Here is a 13877-nt window from a genome sequence, read left to right as displayed (position 1 = left end):
TCCAGAAAATCCGCTAAAAACAAATGCAGTCAGATCCCTATCAGAATTGCCTTTAGATTATGACCGCCACCTTGTTCCCTGTAAGGATGAAAGTCTGAGATTTGGATCATATATGCTTGGCTGTAGCTGGTTCTGTGTTTTTAGTCCAATTGGGGTGGATTTTTGGTCCCTCGGTTTTTTTTTGTTGTTGTTGTTGTTCCTTCTCTCAGGCTGAAAGAGTGGGTTAGGAAAAGACCAAAAGAAAAAAAAAGGCGGGGGAAGCAAAGCCGCCGCGGAGCTGGAGCCTTCTCCCTCTGGCTCAGGCAATTCCAATGTTAATGAAGCCGCCTGGGAAGGGCGGGGGAGGGATCAGAGAGATAGGAGAGTAGCACCTCAGAATATAGCCAGAGTTGCTTGTCTTGCTTGGAATGTCTATTATATCTGAGATTCCCGCGGGGCATGTCACCTATGTGTGCTGGCTGTGTGGAGATTGCCCCCGGGGGTCTGGCCCTCTGAAGCCACCCGCTGCCAGCGTCAAGGTTCCCCTGCTGGGACGCTTTACTCCTGGCTCCAAAATCAGTCGCTGCCTCCCGGGGACTTCTCGTCCCGCCAGCCGCGTCACTGCACCGTCCCTGAGAACAGGCTGGGCCCCCTCCCGGGGTTAGTTCAGGGGAGTGGAGCAGCTCTCCGTGCTTGTGCCATGCCAGCGCCCAGTCAAAATCCTGGCGGCACGATTCCCCGGCTGGGATGCTGCTCTCCCAGCTCCAAGACCAGTCACTGCCTCCCAGGGACTTCTCCCACTGGTTGCGTTGCCACGCCACCCATGTGAACTGGCTGGGCCCCCTCCCGGGGTGAGTTCAGGGGGGTAGGGCTGGGCCCCTTGTTTGCGCCGTCAGCTCCCCTGGGCTCTGCCCTAAATCGGGTGTCAAAGGTTACCTGACTGGGACTCTGGCTCCAGGCTCTGAAAACAATCGCTGCTTCCCCATATTTGTTCGTTTTCCGTCTCTAAGTCTGTGTTTGTTGTTCAGGGTTCGTAGATTGTTATGTACTTGATCGATTCACTTGTTTTTCCGAGTCTTTGTTGCAAGAGGGATCCGAGGTAGCGTCTACCTAGTCCTCCATCTTGGCCCCCACCCCCGGCTTCTATTTTTGCTCCAGTGGAACTTTTGAAAAGTTTCTCAGGTGATTCTAATGTGCAGCTCCAGTTAAGAACTGCTGTTGAAACAAAAACATAAATTGAAACACATCTCTGCCCTGCTTAAGCCCTGCCTTGGCTTTTCATTGCCACCAGAATAAAGTCCAGGCCATTTCCCACAAGCCAAGGTTCTGCCAGCCCTTTGACCTCAGCTCCATCACCTTTCCCTTGCTTAACCACCTCCATCAGCACTGGCCTTCGTTTTCCCCACCACCCATGCTTGTTCCCAGCTCGGGCCTTTCTACGTGCTGTTCTTTCAGCGTCGCGCACTCCCCCACAGATTTTTACGTGACTGCTTCCTTCTCATGATTCACACTTCAACTTAAATATCACCTTCTCAGTGACACCTTCCAGAGCCACCTGACAAAAGCAAATTGTCCTGGCCACAGTCACTATCTACCCCATTCTCTTGTTTATCTTCTTCACGGCAGTCATCAGAACCCAAATCATTGTTTAAATTTGTTTTCCTGTTTACTATCTATCTCCCCTTACTAGACTGTAAACTCTTTGAGGGCAGGACTTCATCTGGTTTGTCAACACATATGCTGGCCTTAGAGTGGCACCTGACACTCAGTAGGGGCTCAATAAATATCTGACTGACTGCTATAAAGGAAACACATTGAGACATTGAGGTCACACAAGCTGCCTAGTTAGATACTTCATTATGGCATCACAGGGTGATGCACACACCATGTACTTCTTTGTTTTTTCCTTTCTCGTTGATTCTATCTCTTCATCTCTATTAGAGATCACTCACCCCGAAGCCCATAGAGGCCACCCAGGAAAAGGAGTGAAATGGGCTGGAGAAACATGGTAAAATATGAACTACAGATCACATCCCAGGCTAAAGGGGGCGGATGCTACTAAGCTCCAATTATTCCTTGTTTTGGCTACAGGGAATGGGGACCCAGTGTGGCTATATCGTCTGATTTTTCACAAGAAGTCATGAATCTCATGGATTCTTCCAGGAGATCTTCTACTTTTTAAATGTTGACAGCTAATTAAGAAAGAAAACTTATATGTGTCAAACAAGCATGAGCCTCAGGGAGTGGCTTGTAACCTTTGGGGTCCATCTTCAGATTATCTCCCCTCTGTGAATGTAAACCTACCCTCTTCATCATTTCTTGCTGACTGAGCTAGGGCCAGTTCTGTCAACTCTGGTAAAGTAGTTTTCTAGCTTTCTGAGCACATACAGTAAGAAGCAAATGTATAATATGACCCTTAATGCATACATATGTAATTGAAATAGTCTCTCAAAGCAATATTTACCCTTATTATTTCCTTTATATTCTATTCTACTTGATTTTTTAAAAATGCTGTTTGTGACCCACTAAACTGACTGTTATCCCACAAGAGGGTCATTTCCTGCAGTTTGAAAAACCCTGTCTTAGTATGCCCTGAAGGAGTGCGGTCCGAATTATTAGTGGCTTCCTCAGCATGTGAGGTCTTTAGCCTCTCTGTTCCCAGGTTTAGATCCCAGCCAGCAATTGTGTGGCAGTACCAAAAGTCCCATTCAATGCTTGCTTACATATTCCCACGGGATCAGAAAGGCATTTTCAAAGACCTCAGTGTACATTATATGAATCTTAAGTATGCCTAATGAAAGTAACAACTTTTTGAACTCTAATTTAAAAATCATTTATTTCCTATATACGTGAACCCACCCATCAGGAAAAATACTTACCTTAATATTCCTTGTCTACCAAGTAATTTAAAAACAACAGAAATAACTGTGATATTTATGTGTTCCTTATCAACACCCAGAAAAATACATGTGCAGTATTGCTTACGCAGTTTTTACACAATATTAACTAAAGCCTTAGTTAATGAAATCACCTGGAATTAGGAAAAATCATATAAAACTAGCTTGTGTGCGCAAACACAAGAAGCTTGTCTGTCCCCAGGTGTGAAAGGATGTTACATGGCCTTACATTCAGCAGCAGGAAGGGTTCGGTCCGGCAGCAGCGCCCCCTGTGAGGCCGCCCTGAATAAGCGTGCCCGGGCACTGCTTATTCTTCGAATTTTCGCAGGGTCCACTGGGGGTTTAGGCAAGGAAAGGAAGGAATCCTCCTCTGCGGTGGGAGATGTTGGAGTTTTCGGTTTCTGGAAAGAGATTTTTTAAATGATTGGTATGAGCTTCTGTGTTTCAAATAAGCCTCATTACCCTGGAGCTAGTCCTGACACTTCCAGAAGAACACAGGGCTTTCTGCTTGACTTCATTCTGGTCCAAGTCTATCGTCTCATTGGACCATCTCACCTAATGTGTATATAAATAACACTTATTGTTTTCTTTAATTATATTATGAGTAAATACTCTGCCGCTCTGCTCAAAATATTTGAGGAAGAAAAAAGGTCACCTGCACTGGAAAACAGATATTACTATATAATGGACTATGAGATTAGGTATAGTACATTCAACATGCTTTGCAAATATTTGTATTCAAATTCAATTCAGTTCAAAAAACATTTATTGAGCACCTATATGTGCCAACCACTAGTTGTCTGTCAGTTTGTCATATTGTGGTGGCTTGTGTGTTGCTGTGATGCTGGAAGCTATGCTATCAGTATTTCAAATACAAGCAGGGTCACCCACGCTGGACAGGCTTCAGCAGAGCTTCCAGACTAAGACAGACTAGGAAGAAGGACCTGGCAATTTACTTCCCCCCAAAAAAGAAAAAATTGGCCAGTGAAAACCTTACGAATAGCAAAGGAACACTGTCTGATATAGTGCTGGAAGAAGAGTCCCTCAGGTGGACGTCAACTAAAAATATGATTGAAGAGAGCTGCCTCCTCAAAATAGTCGATCTTAATGACATGGATAGAGTAAAGCTTTCAAGGCCTTCATTTGCTGATGTGGCATGACTCAAAACGAGAAGAAACAGCTGCAAACATCCACTAACAATTGGAACATGGGATGTATGAAGTAAGAATCAAGGAAAATTGGAAGTCGTCAAAAATCAAACAGAATACATAAAGATCAATATCCAAGGCATTAGTGAGCTGCAATGGGCTGGTACCAGCCATTTTCAATCAGACAATCATATGGTCTACTATGCCGAATGACAAATTGAAGAGGAATGGTGTCAGTTATAGAATAAAATCCATACGCCTACAAGAAGACCAGTTAATTATTATTCAAATTTACACACCAACCACTAATGCCAAAGTTGAAGGAACTGAAGATTTTTATCAACTTCTGTAGTCTGAAATTGATCAAACATGCAGTCAAGATACTTGATAATTACTGGTGACTGCCATGTGAAAGCTGGAAATAAGAAGAATCGGTAATTGGAAATATGGCCTTGGTGACAGAAATGATGCGGGAGATCTCATGATAGAATTCTGCAAGTCCAACGACATATTCATTGCAAATACCTTTTTTCAACAACATAAACAGCAACTATACACGTGGACCTTACTGGATGGAAGACACAGGAATCAAATCAACTACATCTGTGGAAAGAGAAGCTGGAGAAGCTCAGTATTATCAATCAGAGCAAGGCCAGGGGCCAACTGCGGAACAGACCATCAATTGCTCCTATGCAAATTCAAGTTGAAGCTGAATAAAATTAAAATCATTCCATAAAAGTCAAAGTACAACTTTGAGTATATCTCACCTGAATTTAGAGACCATCTCAAGGATAGATCTGATGCACTGAACACTAATGACCAAAGACCAAATGGCTTGTGGAATGACATCAAGGACATCATACATGAAGAAAGCAAAAGGTCCTTAAAAAGACATGAAAAAAAGAAAAGACCAGAATGGATGTCAGAAGAGACTTTGAAACTTGCTCTTGAATACAGAGTGGCTTGGGTTAAAGCGAAAGGAAGAAATGATCACATAAAAGAACTGAACAGAAGATTTCAAAGGGCAGTTCAAGAAGACAAAGTAAAGTATTACAATGAAATATGCAAAGACCTGGAGTTAGAAAACAAAAAGAGAAGAACATGCTTGGCATTTCTAAAGTTGAAAGAACTGAAGAAGAAATTCAAGCCTCACGTTATAATACTGAAGGATTCCACGGGCAAAAAATTGAATGATGCAGGAAGTATCAAAAGAAGATGGAAGAAATACAGAGTCACTGTACCAAAAAGAATTGGTCAGTCTTCAACCATTTCAGGAGGTAGCGTATGATCAAGAACCAACAGTACTGAAGTATGAACTCCAAGCTGCACTGAAGGCATTGGCGAAAAACAAAGGTCCAGGAATTGATAGAATACCAGTTGAGATAATTCAAGAAATGGATGCAACCCAAGAAGCACTCATTTGTCTATGCCAAGAAATTTAGAAGACAGCTACCTCGCCAACAGACTGGAAGAGATCCATATTTTTACCCATTCCAAAGGAAGGTGATAAAATGAAATGATGAAATTATTGAACAATATCATTAATATCACACGTAAGTAAAATTATGCTAAAGATCATTCAAAAGCAGTTTTAGTAGTACACTGACAGGGAACTGCCAGGAATTCAAGCCGGAATCAGAAGAGGCTCCGGAACCAGGGATATCATTGCTGATGTCAGATGGATCTTGGCTGAAAGCAGGGAATACCAGAAAGATGTTTACCTGAGTTTTATTGACTATGCAAAGGCATTCAACTATGTGGATCATAACAAATTATGTATAATATTGAAAGAATGGAAATTCTAGAACACTTAATTGTGCTCATGTGGAACGTGTACATAGACCAAGGGGCAATTGTTCAAACAGAACAAGAGAATGCTGAGTGGTTTCAAACTCAGAAAAAGTGTGCATCCAGGTTGCATCCTTTCACCATACTTAACCTGTATGCTGAGCAAATAATCCAATAAACCTGACTATATGAAGAAGAACGCAGCACTGGGATTGGAGGAAAACTCATTAGTAACCTGCGATATACACATGATACAACCTTGCTGAAAGCGAAGAAGACTTGAAGCACTTACTGATAAAGATCAAAGACTACAGCCTTCAGTATAGATAATGCCTCAACAGAAAGAAAACAAAAATTCTCACAACTGGATCAATAAACAACATATCATTATAAATGGAGAAAAGATTGAAGTTGTCAAGGACTTCATTTTATCTGGATCCACAATCAACGCCCACAGAAGCAGCAGCCAAGAAATAAAACGACGTATTGCATTAGGCAAATCTGCTGCAAAAGGCCTCTCTGATGACTATTACACCTTGAGGACTAAGATGTACCTGACCCAAGCCATGGTATTTGTAATTGCCTCATATGCATGCAAAGCAGGACAATGTCACAATACTGGGAAAGCCAGCACAACCTGTACAAGGCAAAGTCATGGTAGCTCCATAGACATATCCAAACTCTCCGAGGGACCAAACAGCTGGGCTGAGGGCTGTGGGGGTCTCAGGGAACATCTAACTCAACTGGCATAACATAGTTTATAAAGAATACGTTCTACATTCTACTTCAGTGAATAGAGTCTGGGGTCTTAAAAGCCTGTGAGTGGCCATCTCACAGGACTCCACTGGTCTCACCCCTTCGGGAGCAAGGAAGAATGAAGAAAACTAAAGATAAAAGGGAAAGATTAACCCAAAGGACTAACGGACAACATCTACCATGGCCTTCAACAGACTGAGTCCAGTAAAATGACATGGTGCCTGGCTACCACCACTGACTGCTCTGACAGGGTTCACAATAGAGGGTCTCGGACAGAGCTGGAGAAAAATGTAGAACAAAATTCTAACTCAAAAGGAAAGACCTGACTTGCTGGCCTGACAGAGACTGGAGAAACCCTGAGAGTATGGCCCCAATGCACTTTCAGCTGAGTTATGAGGTCGTTCCTCAAGTTCACCCTTCAGCCAAAGATTGAACATGGAACAAAACAAGACTAAAGTCCCTAGGGCAGGGACTGGAAGGCAGGAGGGAACAGGAAAGCTGGTAATACGGAACCCAGGGTTGAGAAGGGAAAGTTTTGACATGTCGTGGGGTTGTTAACCAGTGTCATAGAACAATCTATGTACTAACTGTTTGATGAGAGACTAGTTTGTTCTGTAAACCTTCATCTAAAGTACAATTAAAAAAAAAAAAGGAACAAAAAAATTTTTTTAAAAGCAGGACAATGAATGAGGAAAGAGAATTGATGCCTTTGAATTACGGTGTTAGTGAAGAATATTGAATATACCATGGACTGCCGGAAGAACAAACAGATCTGTATTGGAAGAAGTACAGCCAGAATGCTCCTTAGAAGCAAGAATGGCAAGCCTTCATCTCATGTATTCTGAACATGTTATCAGAAGGGACCAGTCCTGGAAAAGGACATCACACTTAGTAAAGTAGAGGGGCAGTGAAAAAGAGGAAGACCCTCAATGAGATAGACTGACACAGTGGCTGCAACAACAGGCTCAAACATAGCAACCACTGTGAGGATGGTGCAGGGCCAGTCAGTGTTTCATTCTATTGTACATACGGTCGCTATGAGTCAGAACCTTCTTGGTGGCACCTAAGAACAACTGCAACATGTGCCAAGTACTGTGTAGCAAATAAATACTACCTTTACATATTAAAATTACTGGTGTAATTCCAGTTCCTTAAAAGACTTAAAAATATCTGTACCAAGCACTGTGCTACCCAGAGCTCACTCTGGTCTAACCTTCAGACGGTGATAGTCTGCACCCAGGACCAAAACCTCACAGCATGACTTCGTAGTTCTGTTCCTCCTGCCTCCCACTTTAGCACTATTAACTGTCTCTGAAAGAGCAATCTTATGGTAGCAAGTGCTTTTAGCTCTCTAACCAAAAATAATCAAGTTACAGTTCCCAAAGTCACTTCCATAACATGTGAAAAGGATGACTCCCTAGACAATAAGTTAATCAACAGCAAACCAAAAAAAAAAAATTGTTTTTTTTAAATCCAGTGTAAAGTTCAAGTCAGGTAATTTGGAAAAATGGGTAAGGTTATCTATCATGTACAGCCCATAATCTCAAACACTTTTTTCTTCATATATATTAAAAGAACAAAGACATCTATATTAGAGTTTTCCTTCCAAGAAGTTATTTATTTCAATAATGACATTATTCAAAATATTTGCTCTTGCTCACTTAATCCAGAATTTGTTTAAAAACCAGACAAAACAAATTATTTTTATACTTCAGACACACATTTAAAAAAAATAATTAAAGAAAAAAACCATTGCTGTTGAGTTGATTCTGACTCATCTGTAGGACAGAATAGAACTGCCCCATACAGTTTTTAAAGAAAAAGGGGTAAATAAAATAATCAGCATATATACTGGAAAGAGTAAATGACTTTGGGATCAAACAGACCTGGAGTGGAATCACCTCGCTAGCTATGTGAACTTGGGCAGGCCATTTATTGCTCCGAACTTCCCCAGCTTTAAAATGGAGACAATAGAGCAGGGACATTGAGAGGATCGAATGAGCTGACGTATACAAAATCCCTGTCACGGGGTGCGGGGGGGGGGGGGGGCTTAAGAAATGCTAGCTCTCTTCCCTGTGGAAGTTGCTCACCCCTTATTTATCAAATTTGATTCCAAACTACTCTTAACTCTTCTCAAAAGTCAAGGCCCTGGCTTCTGACACAACCTTGCTGGAATAAAGACTCATAAAATGGGATTTCTGAGGGCTCTATCCTGAAGGAGTAATAGTCATTTGTCTGTACATTTGTTTAATCAACAGTCACTTCATTTTTAGTCTCCCTAATCTGCTGCAGCAGCGGCAGTGTCGGTTCAGTGATGGAATTCTCACCTTCCACAGAGATGGCCTGGGTCTGATTCCCAGCCAATGTACCTTATGTGCAGCCACCACCCACCTGTCGATGGACGCTTGCGTGTTGCTATGAGGCTGAACATGTTCCAGCAGAGCTTCCAGACTAAGATGAACTAGGAAGAAAGGCCTGGTGATCTACTTTAGAAAAGCAGCCAATGAAAATCCTATGGATCACAAAGGTTCGATCTGTAACCGATCATGGAGATGGCACAGGACTTGGCAACATTTCATTCCGTTGTGCGCAGAGTGGCCATGAGTTGGGGGCAGACTCAATGGCGGCTAACAACAATTTGTTGCAAAACATTCATAAAAATGTGACTTAGGCTATGAAGTGAATGGCAAAAAAAATATAGGAAAATAAGTGCTTTAGACATAAATAATTATGAAAGATGAAATATATAAGAATCACCTCAGTATTGAATGTAGTTACAGGTTTTCTTGTTTCAAAATGTCTATACTCTGCAGGTAGCTTGAAACTGAAAAAGACTGACGACTCTGTGAAATGATAATGCAGATAAAGCAAATGATATCTTTTATAGATGCCTTAACTATTATAAATATTTTGGGTAGTAAGTAAAAGTTCTCATAAAAAGGGAAAATGTAGTTTTGCAAAGCTGGTTTTTACTCAGAAGACAGTAACTGAGTCACCTCTGACTGGCAAGATAAAGTCTCCTAACTGCTCGCTGATAAAAGGCGTTATTCCCCTAGCGCAAAATTATTAACTGTTTGTAAAATGAAAACATTAGCTCCATTCACTCCTGACCTTTAATAAAATATTTATTCCATTTAAATATTTATCTCACTGAGCTACTTAAAATATGAGGTGATACATGTAAAGCATTTTTAGTTCTTCCAGAGAGAAAACTATGAAACAAGACATCGATTTCTTTCATGCCAAGTTCTACAAAGTGCTCTTCCACTCTGTGGAACAAAACAGGTTTTATGAAGAAAACCTGTTAAAAAAAAAAAAAAGTTCTTTTAAAATTCACTTCAAATAAATGTACAAGTGGAGCCCCTGGGTAGTATAAATAGCTAAAGCACCTGGCTGCTAACCTAAAGGTTGAAGATTTGAGTCCACCCAGAGGCATCTTAGAAGAAAGGCCTGGTGATCTATTTCCAAAAATCAGCCATTGAAAACCCTACAGAGCACAGTTCTACTCTGACACACATAGGGTAGCCATAAGTCACAGTCAACTAGATGGCCACTGGTGAAAGGCACAAGTAATGCTACAAATAAGTGTAAATCTTCATTTAAGAACCTTACTTATCCTGCACGTTTTGTTTCATAACACTAATCAGTGACTTGAGTATAACCAAGGATACCTGGAAAGTACTTGGAAAGAACCTATTGAAGACAGGAAGATTACTTTCATAGAACAACCCAACCAAGGATGAGGCAATTCATAGAACATTTGAAGGATCTGGCTGGCCATGGCCCTTAGGCCAGCACAGTGGTCCTTGACCACTTTCTGATGCTCCTCCTGAGGACCACCAGAAGGGAAGGCAAGGGCCATCCCCCATACTATGGGAAGACCAGAAAGGGAGCTGATGATGTACCACTTCAGAGGAAAAGTTGCTCATGAATTAATTTGTAAAGGAGCAGAACACACACACACTCACCTCACAATACAAGGCCCCTTGGAAGTCAGAAAGTAAATATTAAAAATTGTCCCAAATACATAACCTTTGAGATTTGGCAATTCTATGTGCATTTCTATTACTACGATTTTCTCTGTAGGTACTCTGGGCAACTCTGTCACTCTGAGCATGTGACTCACCACTGAAATGTTACCATTCGTTTCAGAAATAGCAATAGAAAAAACACTGCTTTGACATTCTTGCTCTACTTTTTCTTATTCTGGATCTACCTCTATGCCCAAGGTCTATGTGGGTTTCTAAGTCCCTTTCTTATTAAATTTTGTTTCACTTGTTAAATACTTGGATCTTGGTTCATATAAAATATAAGAAATAGCCCAAACTAATCTATGTTGTTAGAAGTGAGAATAAAGTTACCCTGGGGGATCATAACTGAGGGAGAAACGGTGAGGATTTCTGGGGTGCTGTTAAGTGACCTATATATATATATATTTTTTTGAATGCTGGTTCAGTTTGTGTAAACTTATCAAGCTGTACTTCTTATGATCTGAGTTGTTTCACTATGTCAATAAAAAGTTTAGTAAAATACTTGGAGCTTAAATAACTGGGCTGAGTTTAGGAAACAGAGGGAAAATACTATTCTGAGAATGATAATGATGAAAGACAAAATTACTTATTTATTCACATGCTTATGTCTCTTTTCCTAATTTATACACTCCAAAGTATGAAAGCAGTAGTTCCTGTGTCTATACATCCACACGCCAGCTAACCAGAGTAGCAGAATGAAAACAGAAATAACTGCCACCCAACTAGAGAAGGACATCATGCTTGGTAAAGTAGAGGGTCAGCAAAAAAAGAGGTAGACCCTCAATGAGATGGATTGACACAGTGGCTGCAACGATGGGCTCAGGCATAACAACGACTGTGAAGACAGTGCAGGACCAGGCAGTGTTTTGTTCTGTTGTACATAGCGTGGTTGTGAGTTGGAACCAACTCGATGGCACCTAACAACACAATAACAACCACCCAGCCACCCAACTGTCCCATGTCTCAGAGCTGTGGTGGGAAGGTGGGGTGGCCCAAGAAAGAAAGAAGTCGCACCTGGGCATAACTGGATAATGGGCAGGGTAAATGCTAATGGAAGGCTGCATATTATCACGCTTTTCTCCCCTCTACATCATTACAGGTGCTAGTGGGAACCCAGTGGGCCAGTCAGGCCAGTGGGCTAAGGATAGAGTGGTGAGGAGGCAGGAACATCAGTTTCTGTCATTCTCAGAAGCCCTAGACATTCCAGAACATAGGCTTCCCATTGCCTGCTGGTGGCATGAGGGGAGGACAGGCCAGATAGGGGTGAAAGAAATGGAAAGGTTGATAAGTACACAAGCGCAAAGATTTTAGCTAATCTGTTAAATGGAGAAGCTCAATGGGTTGCTCACTGGGTCCTTTCTTCCCTAGAGAACCGCTGGTTGAGTAAAAGGCAAGCCAGTCCAAGAAAGGGTTATAGATTCAAAAAGTGCTGAAATTCATTTGGTTAGGTCTTCTTCACAAATTCCTTAGAAACCGTGTTCCTTAACTATGAGTCAGTCTCTTTCTCTCTTCTTCCCTTCAGTTTCTCCTTTTTCCCACTCCCTTTCCCTTCACTCCTGTTTCCTTTTATCTCCTCCTTTGTCAATTTAGCAGTTACTGGAGCAAAGGGCCCGTTAAAGATGAAATAGAAAAGAGAAAAGAAGGTGGAAGGGCAGGTATCATGCGTCCATTTTCAGAATTTTTTGACTAGAAGCCTCAAATTTTAATCATTGTTGAAAACGAAATAAACTTAAGACCCTTACATAATCCATTATCACAACAACAAAAAAGTCAAACTAAAGGAGTCATTTTACTTTAAGAATTTGTTAGCTTACTTTTCCTTTGAACATGAAACTCAATCATTTTGCAGTAAATAAATTCAATGTCAATGACCCTAAATAGAGGCTAAAACCAAACCAGTAACTGTCAAGTCAATTCTGACTGTATGGTGGTTTGAACAACCAACCTTTTGGCTAGTAGTTGAGCACTTATTCATTTGCACCACCCAGAGACTCCCTAAAGACAAACAAATACCAGTATTATCTTAGCCTAACACCTAATCCTGCAGTCCAAAAACTGCACCAGTTTGACAAGGATCAAGTTACTCCAGAAATAAAGGTTTTTGGGAAAGAGTGGCCCAAAATTAAATGAGCCCAAAAAACCTACAGTAGTGCTGAAAACAATTTCATAGGTGTCAAATCATAGAAAAAAGAGCCACTCTACAGCAAAGTAGACCCATTGGGCTGCCAAACCCGGGCCTTCACACTGTAGCTGGCTCAAACTCAAGTGGTTTTCAAGGTTGTAGGTGCAAGAGACCATGTGTCAACAACTGTTGGCAAATTGTTTACTGCCTATCAGTTCATAGGCAACTAATTCATTACTATTTTGGGATCTTATTTTCGTCCTCTGCAATATAAGAACAATTCTAATCTTCCTCACAGAGTCCTACTGATAAGTACTTTAAAAAATAAAAATATAAGATACATTTTGGGACAGCTGGGGTCATATGGAGCCCTGGTGGCACAGTGGTTAAGAACTCAGCTGCTAATCAAAAGGTCAGCAGTTCAAATTCACCAGCCACTCCTTGGAAACCCTATGCGGCAGTTCTACCCTTTCCTACAGAGTTGCTAAGAGCCGGAATCAACTCGACAGCAACGGGTTTGGTTTTGGTTGGGGTCTTTTGGATCCGAACTACATATTAAATGACACTACTGAGTTAATGTCAATTTTCTTAGCTGTGGTGATAGTGTTGTGGTTATGCAGAAGAATATCCTCATTTATATGAGATGCATACTTAAATTTTTATGGATGAAGTCTCAGAATGTCTGCGACTTACTTGCAAAAAGCTTGTCAAACACACAAACAGACACAAATACAGCAATAAGAATCGAGAAGCAGTTTGATGGATACCACAATTCCTCAAAAAGCCTAAAGAAGTGCCATCACCAGGTACTTCTGAAAGCAGGGGCATAAGGGGAGCAATGGCTAAAATAAGGAGGACTGGCTGAAAGTCTGTTTACAAAGCATTAGCTTCCTTCCCAGCTTCATGCAATCAGGATACTGACCCCACAAAAATATCAGAGCTTTATCCTCTATAGAGGGTAAAACAGACAGTTGCTGGACTGAGATAACCAGGCAAAGTTGAGGGTGAGAGTACCTTACTGAAAAATGGGTGTTAATTAAATATTTACATATTGAATGGCACCCTTACATTCTTCATCTACCTGGCTCCTGGAAACTAGCAACCAGCTTTTATCCTCCAGACAAGAGCTTGGAAAATAGTTCTTCTACAGGGAATC

General features: G+C 41.3%; 1 protein-coding gene across 1 annotated transcript in view; it reads right to left on the bottom strand.

Annotated features, from left to right (window-relative positions):
• Positions 1 to 13877, bottom strand: part of ARMC2 (armadillo repeat containing 2) — a 139702-nt gene that overhangs the window by 122197 nt on the left and 3628 nt on the right. The window contains exon 3 of the mRNA XM_023543025.2: positions 3106 to 3277. Coding sequence (XP_023398793.1) covers positions 3106 to 3277 — 172 coding nt within the window. The remainder of the gene's footprint in view (positions 1 to 3105; positions 3278 to 13877) is intronic.

The sequence above is a fragment of the Loxodonta africana genome, chromosome 1 (genome assembly GCF_030014295.1).
Source record: "Loxodonta africana isolate mLoxAfr1 chromosome 1, mLoxAfr1.hap2, whole genome shotgun sequence".
NCBI lineage: Eukaryota > Metazoa > Chordata > Mammalia > Proboscidea > Elephantidae > Loxodonta > Loxodonta africana.
The sequence above is the reverse complement of the archived record's forward strand: the minus strand, read 5'-3'. Positions and strand labels throughout refer to the sequence as shown.